Source organism: Fistularia commersonii, chromosome 7 (genome assembly GCF_037954325.1).
Source record: "Fistularia commersonii isolate RoL2024-O1a breed Wild chromosome 7, RoL_Fcom_v1.0, whole genome shotgun sequence".
Taxonomy (NCBI): domain Eukaryota; kingdom Metazoa; phylum Chordata; class Actinopteri; order Syngnathiformes; family Fistulariidae; genus Fistularia; species Fistularia commersonii.
The window spans coordinates 5,257,976-5,278,354 of record NC_141290.1 but is presented as its reverse complement, the minus strand read 5'-3'; the positions used below and the strand labels follow the sequence as shown (position 1 = coordinate 5,278,354).

Genomic DNA, 20,379 nt, shown 5'->3' with positions numbered 1-20,379 from the left:
GCAATGGCGTCTTACTGTGACCGTTCCCCTGGTTCCCAGCCATGACGCTGCTGTTTCCATAGAGACACGACAGGGGGACGTCACATCGTCTCAGAATGTGGGACGCAGTCGGGCGAAAGGTGCGACGTACACTGAGTCGGGATGGAAAAATTCAAGCAAAGTGACTGAGGTTTCTTCAAACCTCCTTATTTTGATTACTGTACTTCTTACCTCAATGCTCTCGGAAGATTCGTAGTCCTCGTCATCTTCCTCTACAATCCCAGGAAATATATAGACAACATGAATATGAACAGGTCTTTCGGGTAGTTTACCTCCACATCTTACTACCTGCCAATCTTTTTGATTAGCCAATGAATCAATATAGACAACATCCATGCTAAATGTCAACATGAATTCCATACATTGCAAGCTGTGGCCACCAGACGGCGCCTTGAGCCTCCTGGCTCCTGTCTCCTGTTGGGATTTTGTCTGCTGTCAAGCCATCAGATCATATTATGGACTGACTCGGCTGTTTGAGGATGACATTCCCCCAATGGGTGAGGGTTGGTCATTCGATTCCCGATTCTTTCCGACGACATCCGAACGTGGGCAGACACTGAACCCCTAGTTGCCATGATGTAAAAAATGTTACATCATGTATGTTACATTCAGTATTCATACAAATTCACATCTTTAATCAAAATGGAGCTCATATTATACATTTTTATACAAAAAAAACAAATTAATCAAAACCTTAATGGTCATATTTACAGCAAAGAGTCTTGAGCCCCGAAGCTTAACGTTAAAGGATTGCATTGGCTTAAGGAGGTCAAGAGACATCCAGACCACTTCCATTTTTAATTATGTCATCAGGGATCCGTTTTTAAAATCTGAAATTACGAACAAATTAAATGTCCTCCCAGAATATTGTCAAATAAAAAGATTTCATAAGTTTGACAAACAGTGAGAATTTATTTGAGGATACCCGTGTATGGTGCTTGATGATGGACAACACCGCTCTCTGGTGGAGAAACGGCGAAACGTATCTGTAGTCACCGGAGATCACCTACACCGTTAAACTATCTATAAGGAACTATTTTAGCACTAATTGAACAATTCAAGTCATAACTCGTTTATGCAGACTGAAAAAATATACGATGTTATAAACTTCAAAAGCGATTTTGAGGAAGTAGCCAACAATTTATTATCTTCTAAACTACAACTCCCACAATGCAACTCCAAAATCCTTTCAACCAATCGTTGAGGGAATTTTGGTCACATGCACCCTGGCGCAGCGGATTTGAATGGTTTGTGTTGTTCGGTGTGGCGAATTTCGAATGTTGCGCAGAAAATCCAATTTGGGAGTTTTCAAAGAGACAAAAAGGGGGTTCGTAGCTTTCATTTGTTAATTAGATTGTTTGTTTTTATTTTGTCGAGAAAGAGGCGGGGGTTGGCTCCTGTGACAGACTGCGACGTTTGCCGTTTGGGACGAGTGCTGTCAACTGTTTGATGTAGCCGCAGAGGTCAGCTAGCTCGCGGTGAAAGCTATAGCTAGCTTAAATATTAGCTGTTTTAAGTGGAATAATTTCACATTTTCTCGAAATGATAGCGTTGAATATGTGAACTTTAATGTCGGGGTTGACTGTTGGTACAGGTGTGAACTGGAACGCAGAGGAGAACCGACAGCAGGATGGACGGCCGAGCAAAGAACGGTGCGACCCGGTTGTTACGCTTTCAACCTCAGCTCCATGTCATATTTTTCATTTTAACAGATTTGTATATAAACATCTTCTGTGTTTCTTAACAGATGTCTTCTTCCTGTCGGACGAGAAGTTCGATTTTGATATTTCCTTGTCACCAGCCAGGTGGGGTTAATTCCAATATTAAATGAGAAAAAAACAATTATAGACATATATTGCTCCTGTTGTCAGGATTTCAATGTTAGAACGCTTGATAGGCGTTTTATTTGGGTTATTCATCAACTTAAGAACAACCTGCTGTCACCGTCAGTTGTAATGGGGAACTAAATCAGGTGATGTGTGACATCTTGTCTACATTAAACCAAATAGCAACATCTCTAAAACAGCAACAGTGTGGGTGTTGGGCTCGGGACACCGACACACCGTTTGTGTCATTGATAGGTTAATGATCGATCGGCCAGTCATCCATTGACAGCTGGGAGCTTATATCCTTTCCCTACAGTTCCAAAGGTGATGGTGATGAGGACGAGGTGTTTGAGGACCCTGTCAGCCAGGAGGAAAAGCGTGCGCCCATGAATGTGGTCTCTCAGACGGAGGGCGGTCCCAGCTGGAGTCCGCTGACTTCCGATCAACTGGAGGCTGTGTGTCAGGAGGCCCACAAGCTGGCCGATCGACTACAGAGCAGCGATCTGTACCAGCCTCACAGCAAGGAGGAGGCGACTGCCAGCGGTGGCAACAAGCAGTCCATCGGGAACGTCGGGGCGAACTTGGCCCTCGAGAGCCGACCCACCGCTATGTGCAGCCCAATGAAACGCCAGACCTTCCTGGTGGAGGACACTCCCATGAAGGAGCTCCCACCTGCCATCCAGCGTCGCCTGATGGCACAAAGCACTACATCCACCCGCCGCTCTTCATCCACCCGCCTCGCAACTGGGGGCGTATTACCCACCCGCCTCTCGACCACAACCCCGTCATCCACCCGCCTCTCCACCGCAACCCCGTCATCCACCCGCCTCTCCACTGCAACCCCATCATCCAACCGCCTCTCCACTGCTGCAAGTTCCTCCACCCGCCTGTCCAACGCCAGACTCAGCACCTCCAGCCCCGCGGCCGCTGCCAAACCAGTCCCCAGGACATCTCTCCGGGGTAAGACCATGCTGAGTGTCGGTGCTGTGCTGCCCAGTAAACTGGCTGCCGTGACAACAACATCGACGACAGCGTCCTCAGCCAGACGAAGCATCAGGTTACAGCCGCCCAGCAAAGTAAGTCCGCTGATTTTTCCACCAACCTCAAATATCTGATCAGCTTGTTTCTAACAAGTTAAGGCAAAGAGCTCAGTGGAATCCGACTAACCAATCGGGGGGCCTGGAGGGTGTCATGTGACTCACGCAGATGGACATGAAGATCCAAATGTTACTTTACAATCAGGAACGAGTTGGCGTGACGTCCACGTTTTAAACTCCCCGCTGCAGGTGACTGCGCCTCGAAAGAAGAGCCCCCGCCTGTCGGCCAGGGCGGCGTCATCCGAGGACCTTTTGTCCGACTCAGCCAGCGTGGCGTCCGACGTCAGCGACTCGTCACTCAACTCCAGCCAGGTGGGCAGACACACACTGGCCCTGCCCACCAAGGTAATGGGAAACAATTATTTTCAGAAGTAAATCACCTGCAGATTCAATAAAGGAAAATGCTTTTCTTTTTTTCTTTTTTTTCAGTACTCTGACATTTCTTATAAAGGCCTTAAGCACATCACTTAAACATTGATGGGAAATCAAGGCTCCGCCCCCCTGAGGTAACTACTTCCTATCTTCCAGGCGGCGAGGAACTTGTCCGGTGCGAAGGCTCTGCCCCCTCAGAGCAAGCGTATGACGGATGGGGGGCGCACCTCCTCCTCCTCGTCCTCTGTGTCCAGTTTCAACTCCAGCATGTCTCTGTCTCCCGCCAGAGGTATGCCGTCTGCCTGTGAGGTCACATGACCGTCATTCATGACGTTCAAGAAATGTTTTCCGTAATCAGTCAACAATCTCACACTGGTTTTAAAACTCATGAGACAGATCGACCTTTCAAAATAACAAAAAAAAAAACCCAACTGAAACTCAAATTAAATTCTCCATCAAAATATCAGAGTTAAATCAGGAAGTAATCAGAAATCATCACTGGTTACAAATTCATAGTTTGAGATGTATATGGGTTCAGTTAGCCCTCTCCTGTGCCTGTCAGGTAAAGTGAGCTCCTCCCTGAAACCGAGCGTGAGCGCAGGCCCCGCAGGGAGCGTGGGCAAGCACGCCAGCCAGGCCAAACAGCGGCGCTCCATCGCCACCGCCGAAGCCCCACCTTCCCCCGTCGTACGCCGCAAACTCTCCGGCCCAGCCAGGCGCCCGTCTGAGGTGGACCGCGTCGCCGCCTCCAGGTCGACGCCGCTGAAGAGGGCCGAATCCACGCCCCTGCAGGCCACGCCCGCCAGGAGGGTCTCGGGGAGGACGGCCGCGGTCCAAGGGCAAACGCTGACGGGGACGACGGCCAAACCTAAGGCGTTGGTTCCCCCGACCCCCAGCAGAGAAGGAGGAGCAGCAGCAGGAACAGGTTTTGATTCGATTCCCTGTTCTGGGTCTCAAAGGCTTTTTTTTTTCCTTGTTTTTTGCTGCAGCAAGCATCCTTTGGATTTATATTATTTTTTTATGTTCTTTGGGTATTTCGAAGCGTGCTCTTGCAAATCCTGCTCATTTCTTTCAAGATTCCTGGAAACTAGTTTAGTTAGATTTGTACTTTATATGAAATCTCTCCTTCTCAACTCATGTCAGGTAAACCTGATATTGTGCTGTTGTATTGAAATTTGATTTAATTCCTTGATTCTTCAGTGGGTGTAGAAGTCAAGACCATTTATCCACGAGGTCTCAGGGCTCTCACTGCAGGTCACTGGTTATATCCTGGCTGTTGCTCTTCATCTGTCTGACTTTTTTCCTTTTTTTTTTTTTTTTTTATTAATTTTGTTTTGTTTTTATTTCCTGGTGAAAAGCTTGTTTCTCACCTTCTGCCTCTGTCCCACTTTCAGCCGCGCCGTCTCTGGACGTGCCCAAGATGGCAAAGCGGGCGGCGTCGGTAGACAGGTGGGTCGACTCGACTCCCTTGCCTTTCAGTCATCAGGTGGCAGGAAACACACAAACCCATATGTGGTTACATCATTGATAATAAATAGCCTCCTTACCCTAAGGCAGGGGTCTCAGGCCCGGGGGCCAATTGCGGCCCTCGGAACAATATTTTGTGGCCCCTTGCATGAAATCAAATCTTTGTGTTAGTGCGGCGTGCATGTTTTTTCTCACATGCATCTGGGGATTTTCTACAGCGGGTCCCCCAAAAAAAAACAGGCAAGGGTAAAAAATGAAAAAGTAATTTTGAAATGTATATATAGCTTTAAAATTTGAAAACAAAATGATTTTGTGATGAAAAAACTTCTAGTGACATTGTTACAATGATCTTTTCTCATTTCTATAAAAAACACAAAAACGATATTAAAAAAAAAAAAAAAACAGGCAAAATTAAAAAGATTGATTTAATAACCGGAATAGCCTTGTAAACTTTATACCTCCCCTTATACATGCTACCAATCACTTTTCTAATAAATTACAGTGGCAAATTTTCCCACAGATACAAGATTTTCTCTTAACTCAGCAATGTTTTTAAGGTGTAATTTCATCAATTCTTTTTTTAATATTCATTTTAAATATTAATTTCCTCATGTATGTATTTTAGAGGAACAGATCATTACTTAGAAAGATTTCAATAATTTATCTGTTAACCTCGTTTACACTAAAACAAAAGAAAAATTTGGACTAAGTGTTACTTCAAGGTAATGATTTTACTGGTCCGGCCCAACATCCAATTATGCCGTTTGTGGACCCCGGACCAAAATGAATTTGACACCCTCGCCCTACGGGGAAAATATTTCCTGTCTGTTTATCCAAAGTGGAGATCTTTGTGTTTTCTGTGAACCCTCTCTCCTGATGCTAGTATCTTTTCATTTATTGATTTTTTTTTTTTACTTATTTTTTTGAGGATCTTGTTATCACTGTGAGACATCTTGTTTTTCAGTAAGGATTGACATAAAAATGAGTTTTCTTTTTTTTGTTGAGGGAACTTTTGGGTCATTTATTGTTAATTTATCTGTCAATTCTTTCTGATTTCTTTTTTTTCCCCCTTTGAAGGCTGTTTTCTGCATATTTCGGGCGTTAATTTGAGTCAACAGAAACACACCGAGGTTTTAGCCGTCGCACTTCTTCATCTTAACACTGTCTGTTTTTCTGCCAGTCTTCCCCTCAAGCCCTCTGCTGCTCTGCAGGCGAGGGCTCGCCGCCCGTCGGCCCTCCCCACCCCAGTGAAGCGCCGGGCGTCGGGCATCCCCTCGGCCACGCCCACCACCAAGAGCAGACGGGTGAGGCTGTCCCCCGACGGCGGCCTCTCAGCCAGGAAGTCTTGCGCTGGCAGGTGAGCGTCTCCACGCCTTCCTCTGTCATCAAGACCACAGGACAGAAACCCTTTTTAATAAATGTTCCTTAACATCAAGCGTGTCTTCACTGAAAGAACCATTTTGTCCGCCCCGTGCAGCCCCTCCCCCACCGACGTGAGGACTGAGGAGCCCGCCGACTCCCCAGCTGTCCAGCCCTTCCGCCTGGAGGAGGAGGAGGAGGAGGAGCCCGCTGCAGCCCCGCCTCCTGCAGCACCTCCGTCTGACCAACCGGAAGCCGCCAAGACGGAAGCGGCGGACGGGTCGGAGCCGGCAGCTGACCTGATCGAGCTGGCCGATGGCGAGAAAAGCGTGGATGGCGAGGAGAGCGCTGACAGCCAGATGCAGGAGGTCAGAGGTCACATGAACATCACATGAAAAGCGACGTGGTGCAACGGAGATTTCAAAATAAAAGTGTGTTGTTAGTCAGTCCAACGTCTCTTCACGGCCCTGATGCGTTCCCTCCTCAGATGCTCCTACTGGACCTCCCGGCACCGACGCTGCAGCCTCAGGAGAAACTCCTGATCGACCTGACCAACACGCCCGACCTGATCCGCACCGTTGGCAAGACCTGCACTGCCAGCCAGGTGACTGAACCCCCTCCCACATCCTTGCTCTGCAATCTCCTCCTCCGGCTCCCTGTTCCTCCTCCACTTGTCTGATAACAACACAGATCTACATAAAGAAAACTGTTAAAAACAACCCAAGATCAGTCAATATTGCAATATTTTATTTTATTCATTGAAGTAATTCTTCATAACTTCATGGCCTCCCTGCAAGATTGCAAAAAAACCCCAAAAAAACAGGTACAGCGGGGAAAAAAAAAAAATATATATATATATATATATATATATAATATAATATAATATAAAATTATACTGCGGATCAAAAATTCGTATTTTCAGTCCTAGTTTTGCTCGACCACATTTTGCGGTATCAATGTATTTTTATATATTTATCATTTCAAATATTTTTAAGGTAAAATTTGCAAATTTCTGGGGTGACGGCAAACAAGAGCACGGTGCTCCGTATCCTGGGTTCTGATTGGCTTAGCAGCCGTAGCATCTCGCCTCCGTTTCACGTCGATGTGCAGTTGGGACGTGTTTAAACGTATACCAAAGTGTGGGGAGGGTCATAAAACTTTAAAATATATATAAATAATGAAACTATTTTTTAATGAAGTTATTTTGCAGATTTTCACTTACCGAGTGACTACCGGATTAAAACTAGAGCTAATTTAAAGTGATCAATCCCAAATGATCTGCGGCAAAATGTGACCCTCCCTCCTCTCCTTCGTTCCCGCAGCTCATCGATCTCAGCTCTCCGCTCATCAAATGGAGTCCAGAGGAAAAGAGAGAAAATGCTCCGCTCATCAACCTTTCCCCCTAGAAACCCCCTTCCCTCATCCCCTGCCCCGTTTTAAGTTAAATGTCTCCGTTCGACGGGACCAATCCAGAATGTTGTGATTCTAATGAAAATATCTACAAGGCGCAAATTCACTGTGCTTTTTATCGGTGTTGCTGTTCTTTACGTCTGAATAAATGTTGTTAATGTCTCCCAGCTGGACATGTGTGCGTGCGTGGTTGTGGTGGTGGTGGCGGCAGCGCTAGGCGTCAAGTGAAATCGTATCAGCATTAATCTGTATTTTGAGCGGATGGTTGGATAGCTTATGATTGACAGCCGCCCTGTCCAGTTTCAACCTCTCCTCTTGAGAGGCGGGGTTTTGCTACCTGTCAATCACAGAGCTCAGCAAAGCCTCTTGGCTTCAGGTGAAAGAGAGTAAAACAAATCAGGGAAACAAATACGTGTCTAGGAGGAACCTTATTGATCAGTGGAATGCAGCCATGGGACAAAGTGTAAAATTCCCTGGGATCCGTGGGAAATTAGGCCGCCAGTAGAGCAGGTCGATGCGGTGACGTCGTTGCTGGCTTGTTGGAGAATGCCAGTCTAGTGGGGTTAAAAAAAAAGCTTTTGTTCATTGATCTACATCCTAAACCCAGATTAAGACCAACATAAAACTGACGCTGCTGTGAGCTAAACCATAACCAAGTCAGAGTGAGTGCTAACTAAAACATTTAGAGTTCTGAATCCAAGGAAGGTTGGAAATAGACTGACATCGGATTATGGAAGCAGATAATGATCATAATTCAAATTAAAATGCATTAGCAGAAAATACGTTCTGATTTTCAGGATGCAGGTGGATATTTTGACTCATAAATTAAGTAATCTGTAGTGTGTTTGCATTTTCTTCCAAACTGCTAACTCTGACTTCATCCAAATGTAAAAAAAAAAAACAAGTTTAAGACTGAAATTCTAAACATACTCCAGCAAATGCATTAGCAGAAAGGTTTTTTTCATTTTCATTGACTCATAATTAAAACTCGTAAAATGTATTCATTTGTTTTTTTTATTTTGATTTACTATGTAAGCAACTAAGCAACTGGAAGTATTTTGCCAACGCTAATGCTAATACTTTAATATGATATAAATTTGCATTTCCCAGGAAGTCTTTTGTCAAATTTAAGCAAATTTATTTTGTCCTTGGCAGCTGGTAATGTTTTGGTGAGAATTAGATAATTTGTGTTAATTATATCAAACAGTTTAATGTAATTCCTTGCTAACTGGAAGAAGTTTGCTAACACTAATGCTAATAGTTCAATATAAACTTGCGTTTCCTCTTTTGTTAAATTTACACAGATTTATTTTCTCTCAGGGAGCTTGTATTGTTTTGGTGGTAGCTGATTCATTTTTCATTTATTTATTTTATTTTATTATTTTAGCCACAACATTATTCCTCACTGAATTGAAGACCTTTCATGTTTTAAATGCTTATCATTTTATTTACAGTCTCATTTCTTGGTGATTCTTCTGTGAGATTCAAGCTGATTTCTAGTCTTCCCAGCAGTTTTACATGACATGTTCAGTGATTTCAGCATTTTATTAGATTTTCTCTTTAAAATGTTTCTATTTTTAAAAAGATGAGTTGCATTTGATTTTCCTTTAATTTGTATTTTTACGATTAAAGAAGAATGAACAGGCAAGGAATTGTCAAAACAATTAAATATTTTCTGTAATAAATATAAAGTTTTAGTGATTTTTTTTGATGGAAACATTAAAATAATGTTTCAATATTTATTATTATTACGGCACAATGATAAGAATTACGATAAAATTAAATAAACAGCCAGATCACGAGTCTCACTGAGCTAGACATTTACTTTCTCCAATTTCTCTAACTCACTGAGGTCATGCTGGTACCCCTCATCTTCATCCACTTCCTCTTCCGCCACGTGCAAACAGGAAGTGCAGGGATTTTTCGTTTGTTTTATCCTCGCTTGTTGTCAAAATAAAATTAATGGTTTGCTAATGGTAGTTTCTTCCTAAGCTGATGATTTCCTCGTCAGAATCAGAACATCCAAGGAAGCAATTCTTCTTCTCTTACTATTTTGCGGGACGACCAGTGTCTCCAGATCCCCCTTATAGAGAAACATGCTCTTGACAAATGTGTTTGTGTGTTTTCATGTTTGTTTATTCCAAAGGAACCCTCGCAGGAGGGTGGTGACCTCTGACCCCTGAGGACCAGGCCGTGCAGCCACAAGAGTGATGGCTAACTCACTGCATAATTAAAAAAAGCTCCTTATTCGCTATAATTAATTATACTGTAATTAATACTTAAATATTAATACTTAGTTCAAATGAATAAAATATGCAAATTCATTTAATTTAGAATTTTATTTAATATCTGAGAGTTAAATATTGAAATGTACACATTTTCTTTCAGAAAGTATTATTTTAGAATAGATAGTGTCAAGATTAAATCATTGCTATAAATATCTATCAAAATCATTTGGGGTGCAAAAACCCAGGGGTCAGAGGTCACGGGTAAAGTGTACCCATTACTCTCCGGGGTCAGAAGTCACAGTTGATCACTCAAAAGCAAAACATGTTTAAATAATACGACTAATTCCAGTGTGACTAGCACAACTACAACTACAACTTACAACTTACTTCAGGCGCTTTTCAAGGACCCTGTGCAGACATACACAAAATACAGAGTTTAAACAAACAATAAAAAATAAAAAAAAAAACAATAAAAGTGACAAAGTGGTAAAAATAAATTAAATAAATACTACTACTACAGAAAATCTTGGAGAAATAAGATGCTGATCAATGGCCAGTTACTGTAAGGAAACCTTTAAAAAATACCACACAGACTCACTTTTCAAACTTTTTTTTAATCCAATTAAGAAATTGGATAAATGTAATTAATCCCAAAAAAGGAAAAATAATGATAAAAATAAACTAAATTGTGTACCTGTCTCTTGCAGTATGCGGTTTCCTGCAGATGGGCTTACATAGTGTGCAACGTGTGATGAAGCTGCTCGACAGGCTCAGTGTTTGAGAAAAACAAAAAAAATGTAAAAAGGTTGTTAAAAGATGTACAATCAGGTGTGTGTGCATGAAGAGGGGGAGGCAAATATAATACTCACTAAACCAAATAATTTGTTTTAAAAATCACCTGAAATGCGTCCCTGTTACTTCCATGTTCGGCCACTAGAGGGCGCCAGTGAGCGAGGATGAGGGGAACTGGGGAAGAGGAACAAGGAAGTTGTTTTTGAAAACATCCAAGAAAATCAAATCTTGTATTTATTTTTCAAGGACTTTCATATTTGACCGCTATTTTTTTATCCTTCTGTTTTTCCTCCACTATATTTAACAATGGGATACAGTCTTGTGTAAGATAAAGATAAACTCTATTGATAGGGGAAAATTCCTTTTGTCACAGCAGTGTAACAGTTATAATGTCAAAAAAAAGGAAAATAAATATGAATATAAATATAAATAGAAAGGCAGAAGACAGGGGATAGCATGGCAAAAAAAATTCCACGAATAAAAAGACAGCAGACAACAACAACATTAGGGATAACAATGGGCAACATCAAGGAACAGTGAGGGTGAAAAATACACAACCAGAACTAAACAACAATATAAATAGAGTGACAAAAATAAATAGCATTGAACAAAACTAAATAGGCAGGATGTGTGCGGGCTGGGACAAACAAGGATAAGAGAAACAGCAGAGTTAGGGCGTGACATGTGAATGGGTGAGGTAGTGAGATTGTGGAATTCGGGCCGGAGTTGTGTGCCGTCCAGACTGCTGTTGTACAGTCTAAAGAAATGATTAATTACAATTTAATAGGTAACGACTCTTGAAATAAATGAATAATTGACAGCGCTGTGATAACCTTCAGTAGGTACATGTCTCTGACGCCTGCATCACCATGGAAACCCTTCAGTCACTTCCAAGAGCAGTGGTCCCCAAACTACGGCCCGGGAGCCGGATACGGCCCGCCTCCACATTTTGCCCGGCCCCAAAACAATACCAGAGATGCATTGTGATTTTATAATCATAATGCAAATAATAGTAAAAATATAGTCATAATGAAATCTACTGGGATAAAATCCGTTCTACAACCGTGCGGTTAGTAAAATGTGTTGTGTTAGTATAAGTTGGGTTTCATAGCCTGCTTGCTTTCTGGTTTTCACAGTGAATTTGATATGAGAGAGCTGCAAACAGCTGTGTCTACAAGAAAGTTAATATTCCTTGGTCTTATTTTCTGTGAAAAACTTGGAAAGGGTTACTTGGTTATTGTTTTTTGATAAATGGTGTTATTTAATTCATTGAAAATATTATTATTTATTTTCTGATTTTTTTTTCCTGTCAAGATCCCAGAAAGGATTAATTTTTGGTTATCTGTGGCTTTCTGGAAAACAATAAATGTTTACGTTTAGACGAATCGTGCGATCGTCACACTTTTTGTGACAAACTGGCCCGGCCCCCCGTCAGAGAAGGGAAAAGTTATTTGGCCCTCACATGAAAAGGTTTGGGGAACCTTGTCCTAGAAAGTGACAAATCTCTGCACCGCTGCTCTGCAGAAACACCCTCCGGCCACCAGGAGGGCGACTCCATCCAAAACACCAGAGGTTTGTTTCCCAAATTGACTGTCTAATTTAATGAAAGCACAGTGGGAGCGAATGGTCTCATGTTTCTATATGCGTCCCGGTGATGGAGCGGTCCGGGGTTAACCCCGCCTCTCGCCAAATGACTGGTGAGATAGGCTCCGCCCCCTCCCCCGCGGCCCTGACAGCAGGATAAACAGTACGGATAATGAGTGAATGAACGGATTCAATCAGTTCAACCCAATCGAGTCCCTTCAGGACGGATGCCTGAACATGATGTCACCCCCGGAGGAGGAAGAGGAGGTCACGTGACATCCGCCAACCGCCCCGTCCACATTCCGTCCCAATTGGATGTCAACCGCAGCGGAAACATATCAGGATCGCTGTCGTTCTGTTTGTTTGTTGCTATGGACACGGGAAACGGCGATGCCGGTCGGACCGGACAGGCGGCGTTTCCCCCTCCGCTCTTTCAAAGTAAAAGTAAGACAAGGAGGCGATTGTTCGGTAGGAGCTGGTTGAGATTCCTCGGCTCGCTGTGCAGAGCGGAGGGCAAACAACGGGGGGGAGGTTAATTCCTGAAACCTCGCATAGCAACAACGCTATGAGTGGGGAGTCAGTTTACAACGGGGTCAAAGGTCAAACCAGGCCAACAGTAAAAGAGAAAAAACTCACGTCTTTAAATTTTGAGTCCACTTCCTGTCATCATTTTATTTCCCCAACCCTAGTCATCTTGCCTCCCCGACACACACACACACACACACACACACTCACTCACTCGCCCACCTGCGCCCCATCATCCAACCAACCCAGCCTGTCCCCTTGTCCAAACAGCTACTGCTCTCCAGGTAGTCAGAACATTATTTTATTATTATTATTTTTCATATTTTTCTATTTTTATTGTTGGTTTTTCTTGCTGCTTTTGTACGGAGGCACTGTTTTGACTCGCCAGGAAGTCAAAACTTTTGTTTTTCAAATCTAACAGATTTAGTTTATTTAAATTATATAGAACATTTATGTTAAATACATATTATGATTATTTCATTTTAGGTTATTATTGATATTTTTATTATTATTGTTATTATGGGCTTTCTTGCAGCGTTTGTTGGAAGCACCTGCTTGTCTCCTATGCCCTGAACGAGGCCTTTGAGGACGAGGAAGAAGAGGAGGTGACGGGCCGTGACTCCAGATCAGCAGGACAAACAAAACCTTGATTCAGAGAGGAGGCGAGGACCGGATCAAGACTCCCCAGCCGCCGCCGCCGCCATCTCCGTCCACCTGCTGCACCCCCTCAGTCCACCCTGACCCCCCGCCGTCAACAGGAGGGGGAAGCGAGGAAGCGAGGAAGGTCCGCCGCTCGTCTTCAGCTCAGTCCTTTGGTGCTGCAGATTTATGCTTTACTCTCCTGACTGTGTTCAGTCTGATTTCTGAGAGTCTGAGAGTTTGGGAAAAATCCTGAAATTTTTTGGGCAGGAAATATGTAGCTTGTAATTCAGAGATGTTTGTAATTTCTTGTTTTTTTCATGATTTTTTTTATTTTACTTGTTATTTTCATATGTTTTAATTTGCTTATTTGACAGTAATTTCCTACTTTTTTCCACTATTTTTATAGCATTTATTGATGATGATTTTTTTTGTTTCATTAATTTTCAAACGACTTTCACATTTATTTATAGGATTTTTTTCAGGTTCTTAGTGCACTTCTTAATCATTAAGCCAAAAGGCAAAATAATAATAATAATAGGGCCAACATATCAGGTGATTCTGTCCTAGAATTATATTTAAAAAATTGTATTGTGTGGGTGGTATTGGCTAAATCCAGGTTTTTCACATTTATCCTTATATTTTTGAATTTTCGGCTAATTTTAGGGGAATTTCTTGCAAGTTTTAAAAGTAATTTCTTGCTGGTTTTAAGGGTATTTCTTGCCATTCCAAAGGAATTTCTGTCTTGATTTAAAGACAATATATTGCCAGTGTAATTCTTGTTATTTTTTTGGGTTAGTTTTAAGGGACTTTCTTGCTAGTTCTAAAGGAATTTCTTGTTATTTTGAAGGATAATTTCTTGCTAATTTGGGTGAATTTCTTGCTTGCTTGCTACAGAGTACTTTCTTGAGGGTTTTGTGGGAATCTCTTGGTATGTTAATGGAATTTCTTACTGGTTTTAACAAATTGGTGCTAGTTTTTAAGGGAATTTTTGCTAGTTTTAAAGAGAAATTTCTTGCCTTTTTTTCGAGAAAATATTGTAATTTTAAGGGAAATTCAGGTTGGCCAGAAGTTTGATTTTTTTAAGGTAAAAAATAGCAATTAAAATAATAGTAATAATAATAATACTAACAATAACAATAACAATAATAATAATTATGATAATAATAATAATAATCACAGGGCCACATTTCAGGGGATTCTGTCCTAGAATAATTTTTAAAAATTTGTATTGATCAGGTGGTAGATGGTAAAATCCAATAAATTCTGGAAGTATAGGAATAAATACTTGATAAATACCACAGTAAAGCACAGAGACAGTGGGAAATACTTCATCTGCATTGTTATTGTTATTGTTTTTGTGAAAAGCAGAGAAGGAAGAACATACAGGCTGATTGGAGTGGCGCTGCCTGTCACGTGCGAGGACATCACGTGACCCGGCTTCGGGATGGAGCAGCGTTTGACCCAAATCCTGCCTAATAACCTCGTTCCGGACGACACGCTTGGAACCCAGCCGGCGCTAATCCTCCAACCCACATCTGGGAGACCCCCCCCCCCCGCCCCCTCACCTCGCCTCCCCCTTCCTTTGTGGGATGAATAGATCCAAGCTTCAACCCAAGCCTGGTCTGATGTTCTCCAGAACTTTGGAACCTCGAGTCCATTCAGAACGGTACGACTGCTGAACACACAGATTTACAGATATTCCACTAAAGACACCATAGAAAAACAAGCACTGCAATGATAACCAATACTAACCTGGTACAATACTAACACCTCACAGTATTTTTCGCCACTGGGTGAAAACAGCACTAAAACCATACTGCTACCCTATTAGCAACCATTATACAAACACAAAAATAACACAATACCACACTATCATTAATACCTAAAGTACAAACTATACTGTGCAGTACAACGCGAACACCACGCCGTGTTGTACTTTATCGCGATAACAGAAACACCAAGGTAAAAATATACTTCACTATACAGTACTTCAGGGCTGTATAAATCATGCTAACCGTTGTGTACTATTCTATTGTCAGAATACAATCTAAATTGTTTGAACTAACTAGTTGTTCAAACCCGGTTGTTCAAAACCAAGCTGGTTTTATTTTCAAAGCAATTGTCAGATGAGTCTGACATGTACCGTTTACAAATGCGTTTTTTTTTTTTTTTTTTATATGTATCGTATCTTGTGCTGACCCGGTCCGTCTGTCAAATTTTAAAAGTCAATGTGGCACTGAGCCAAAAAAATTTGGCCACCCCAGGTGCATAGCATTGTTTTGTATAGTATAGCATAACATTGTCAACACTCAAAATGACCAAGAAATTAACACACAAATGTTTATACTGCATTTTAACGATGGGGACTATGGAACTGGAAATCGAACTATAAGAATAATGTTGTTTTGTATTGCATGATACTGTGTAGTATAGCATAGTTCTGCATAACCTAGTGCGTGAACTTGTAAAGCATCGCATACTTTGGTAAAGTATGGTATGTAATAGCGTAGTGAAGTAAACCACAGCTAAGCATTTTGTATAGTATTGCATCGCATTGTATAGTATTGCATTACATGTCATTTTTAGTATTCTTTAGTAAAGTAAGGTCAATTATAGGATAGCATGGTGTAGCCTTGTGTAGCCTTGTGTAGCCTTGTGTAGGACAGTGTAGCTTTGCCTGCGCTGATACAATATAGTACCGTTTAGAACTGTGCTAGTGTTAATCAAGTTCAAGACCCTGGTGCTTGCCTACCAGCAGTGAATGGGACGGCCCCGTCTTGTCTCCAGGATACGGTCAAGCCACATGTCCCTCCCCGTCCCCTCCAATCTGTCACTTCTCGGTGACCGTCCACCCCATCACTCAGAGGCTCCGGCTGCCGATCGAACTGGTCTCGGCTCTTCTCAGTCTTGGCTCCTCAGTGGTGGAACGAACTCCTGGAAAAGGTCAGAACAGCGGGGTCGCTGCCCATCTTTCGCCGTGAGCTGAAAACATACCTCTTCACCAACCACTACCCCGCAAATCACATTTAGTCCCCAACCCTCCCCGGGAAAAAAAACAAAACAAATAAAAAAAAAAAAAAACAATGAAATGAATGTGCATATGTATATGGTTCTGAGATGAGTATTTGGTAGAGTGATCACTTCTGAATTCAGACTACTGGTACTTCGGATCTTTGGTCACTGAATTGCACTTTTTGTGAGTCGCTTTGGATAAAAGCGTCTGCCAAATGACTGCAATGCAATGTCATTTTAAGCAGTACTGTACGATGCTGTGGGATACAACAAGGTGCAATGCTATGCTATACTTCACGACACTAGACTCTACAAAGCTATGCTACATGACACTATGCCATACCATACAATATTATGCTGCAATATGTCATGCTATGCTATACAAACAGCTAGAGTGCACGCGATCCAAACCGAGTGTAAATAATTGCGTTTAATTCGGGGACTATTTGAGCGCTGACAGCTATACTATACAGCACTATGCTACATTGTAAAACATTGCTACGCAGTGATATACTACAGAATTATATGGTATGCCATTTTTGACATCATAGCCAGGGGACTACAGATGAAAAATAGCCTCTTTGGCTTGTTCTAGCTTTTTTACTCATGTTTATTCATGTGTTTTATGAAATTGCATTGTCCCCTTTTGAAATAAACTAATTTATTATTATGCAATGAGTTGCTATGATATACCTTCTTCTTCTTCTTCTTTCGGCTTTTCCCTTCAGGGGTCACCACAGAGAGTCAACTTTCTCCATCTAACCCTATTCTCTGTATCCTCCTCTCTCACACCAACTACCTTCATATCCTCTCTCACTATATCCATAAATCTTCTCTTTGGTCGTCCTTGAGACCTCTTGCCTGGCAGCTCCAATTCCAGCATCCGTCTACCAATATATTCACTATCCCTCCTCTGTACATGACCGAACCATCTCGGTCTGGCTTCTCTGACCTTCTCTCCAAAACATCTGACATGTGCTGTTCTCTGATGGACTCATTCCTGATCCTATCCATCCTGGTCACTCCCAAAGAGAACCTCAACATCTTCATCTCTGCAACCTCTAGTTCTGCCTCCTGTCTTTTCGTCATTGTAACAGTTTCTTGGTTGCTATTATATACCGTGTAATGCAATACTGCAAGTTGCTGTAGGATACAAGATGCTATGCTATGCTATAACCTACAATGCTATACTACACTACACAATGCTATGCTAGGCTATGTCAGGCTATGCTATTCTAACGGGATGGCTAGAGTGCCAGTGGCATATTACAACGATACGAACCGAGTGTAAATATTTGCGTGTTTATTTCCGGGTGGTTCTGAACGCTGGAAGCGTAATCCCGGCCGGGAGGTGACAAATGCTCCCGTCCATCAAACCTCCCCGGTACCTCCTTCGCCGGTGGGAGCGCATGTGGGTCGACTCCCATTCCCTCTCTCTCTCTCTCTCTCTCCCCGCCCACCGTAGATCCCGCCCGCCTGCTCCCCTCACCTCCCCGCAGTCGCCGCGCACAGTCGACCGGGCAGTCACGTCGAAGAGACCCGCCGTCCTCTTCACCCGGAACCGCCATCTCTCTTCCTCCATCCCCCTCTCCTTCCTCGCGTCCTCCTCTTCGCCGTCCAATGGCCGCCGCCGTCTCCCTCGCGTGCGCCGCCGGCTGCCGTCGCCTCCTCACGCGCCCAGCAGCGCAATAGTTAACGGGCAGCCGGATGCGCGCGCGCGCCCACCCCGGCGGACCGCTACAGCACGAAGATGGCGTCGGAGGGAGCGCGCGGAGGGCAGCCGTCCCCGGTGCGGACGCTGGCGGCCGCCGTGCTGGGCAGCTTCGACACGGTAAGAAGGACGAGGTGGAACCGGAGGAGGACAGGGGGGAACGTTACTACGCGCCGTGTGTGTGTTTTAATCGGCGAGGGAGGAAGAGGAGGGGGGGGGGGGGGGTACGGTGCGCATCTGCTCGCGAAGCAACAGCGAGCTCCTCGCGACGACCGTGCGCGTGCTCGCGCTGAGGTGATTTATAGAGAAAGCGAGAGGCGCGTGCCTCGACGCGCGCGACTCTTAATTAGCGCCCCGTGTGTGTGTGTGTGTGTGTGTGTGTGTGTGTGTGTGTGTGTGTGTGTGTGTGTGTGTGTGTGGAGATTCCTTTGTCTCGCGACGACTCGGAACCGGAACCGGAGTCCCGTCCGTCACCGGCTCGCCGTTTTTCACGGCCGCATGACGTCAGAGCCGGTCGGCCGGTTCGCTCTCCGGTGAGAGGAAGCACGAACTTCTCGGAGAACCGGTGGGGGGGGGGGGGGGCGGGACCCAGCTCATTTCTTGCTTATTTTTAGGGGATTTTTGCGTCGAGTCGAAGGAGCTTTTCGGTGTTTTTAATAGATCGTTAATTGTAAGGGGATTTTTGGATAATTTTTTTTTTTTTTGTGAGTTTCTTACTCGCTCTGAACTGAATTTCTCGGTGGATTTTAAAGAGAAAGTATTTTGAGTTTTCAGGGAATTTTTGGCTAATTTTGTGTGAATTTCCTATGCATTCCGAAGACAATTTCTTGCTGGATTTAAAGAGAATATATTATGAATTAATGGGAATTTTTGGCTAATTTTGTGTGAATTTCCTATGCATTCCAAACTGAATTTCTTGCTGGATTGAAAGACAATATATTGGGAATTTTAAGGGATATTTTGGGCAAATTTTTTGTGAATTTCTTATTCATTCTGAACTAAATTTCTTGGTGGATTTAAAGAGAATGTATTTTGAGTTTTATGGGAATTTTTGGCTGATTTTGTGGGCATTTCTTGCTAGTTTTTTTGTGGAATTTTTTGCAGGGTTTAAAAAGAATGTATTTTGAGTTTTAGGGGAATTTTTGGCTGATTTTTTTTTGTGAGTTTCTTACTCGCTCTGAATTGAATTTCTTGGTGGATGTAAAGAGAATGTATTTTGATTTTAGAGGAATTTTTGGCTGATTTTTTTTGTGAGTTTCTTACTCGCTCTGAATTGAATTTCTTGGTGGATGTAAAGAGAATGTATTTTGATTTTAGAGGGAATCTTTTGCCAATTTTATGTGAATTTCCAAGCGTTCCGAACTAAATTTCTTGCTGAATTGTAAGATAATATATTGTGAATTTAAGGGATTTTTAGGGCTAACTTTTTGTGAATTTCTTATTCATTCTGATCTAAATTTCTTGGTGGATTTAAAGAGAATGTATTTTGAGTTTAAACTGACTTTTTGGCTGATTTTGTGGGCATTTCTCGCTAGTTTTTAGGAGAGTTATTTGCTGGATTTAAAGAGATTATATAATGAATTTCAAGGAAGTTTTTTGGCTAATTTTGCACAAATTTCCTATGCGTTCCAAAAATAATTTCCCACTGGATTTAAAGAGAATATATTTTGAATTAATGGGAATTTTTGGCTAATTTTGTGTGAATTTCCTATGTGTTCTGAACTAAATTTCTTGCTGGATTGAAAGGCAATATATTCTGAATTCTACGGGATTTTTGAGCTAATTTTTTGTGAATTTCTTATTCATTCTGAATTAAATTTCATGGTGGATTATAAGAGAATATATTGTGAGTTTAAAGGGAATTTTTGGCTGATTTTGTGGGCATTTCTTGCTAGTTTTTAGGGGAATTTTTTTGCTGGATTTAAAGAGAATATATTATGAATTAAAGGGAATTTTTGGGTAATTTTGTCTGAATTTCTTACGCGCTCCGAACTAAATTTCTTGCTGGATTGAAAGACGATATACTGTGAATTTTAAGGGATTTTTTGGGCTAATGTTTTGTAAATTTCTTACTAGGTCCAAAAGAAATTCTCGCTGGATTTAAAGAAAATATATTGTGAATTGTAAGGTAATGTTTGGCTAATGTTTGGCCATTTCTTGGTAGTTTTTAGGGGGATTTCTTGCTGGATTTAAAGATAATATATTGCTAATTTTAATGGAATACCTTGTTCAGTCTTGTTTTCAAGGCATTTCTTAGTTATTTTAAAGGTATTGCTGGTTTTCAAGTATGTTTCTTGCTAGACCCAATGGAATTT

At 42.4% G+C, this 20,379-nt stretch overlaps 2 protein-coding genes across 4 annotated transcripts in view; both read left to right on the top strand.

The window, feature by feature from the left end:
• The first annotated feature begins 1,286 nt into the window (after positions 1–1,286).
• Positions 1,287–8,200, top strand: gtse1 (G-2 and S-phase expressed 1). Of its 2 annotated transcripts, none has more exons than XM_086148770.1 (12): positions 1,287–1,366; positions 1,634–1,691; positions 1,787–1,844; positions 2,182–2,941; positions 3,152–3,307; positions 3,491–3,623; positions 3,897–4,259; positions 4,729–4,783; positions 5,982–6,158; positions 6,279–6,528; positions 6,648–6,764; positions 7,483–8,200. In XM_086148770.1, the coding sequence occupies exons 2-12, from the start codon at positions 1,670–1,672 to the stop codon at positions 7,564–7,566; spliced, it is 2,175 nt and encodes a 724-aa protein (XP_086004896.1). In that variant the 5' UTR covers positions 1,287–1,366; positions 1,634–1,669; the 3' UTR covers positions 7,567–8,200. The 2 variants fall into 2 exon arrangements, with proteins under 2 accessions (XP_086004896.1, XP_086004897.1); XM_086148771.1 differs by having other exon boundaries at positions 1,293–1,502.
• Positions 8,201–17,863: 9,663 nt separating this feature from the next.
• cttnbp2 (cortactin binding protein 2) overlaps positions 17,864–20,379 on the top strand; it is a 52,223-nt gene continuing 49,707 nt past the window's right edge. For both annotated transcript variants that reach the window (XM_086149286.1, XM_086149285.1), the window contains exon 1: positions 17,864–18,184. In XM_086149286.1, coding sequence (XP_086005412.1) covers positions 18,104–18,184 — 81 coding nt within the window. In that variant the 5' untranslated portion in view covers positions 17,864–18,103. The remainder of the gene's footprint in view (positions 18,185–20,379) is intronic.

Coding starts and splice junctions, on each gene's coding strand:
- gtse1 (XM_086148770.1), top strand. CDS start 1,670: ATGGACGGCCGAGCAAAGAACG. Junction 1,692..1,786: donor GGACGGCCGAGCAAAGAACG/GTGCGACCCGGT, acceptor GTTTCTTAACAG/ATGTCTTCTTCCTGTCGGAC. Junction 4,784..5,981: donor CGGGCGGCGTCGGTAGACAG/GTGGGTCGACTC, acceptor TTTTTCTGCCAG/TCTTCCCCTCAAGCCCTCTG.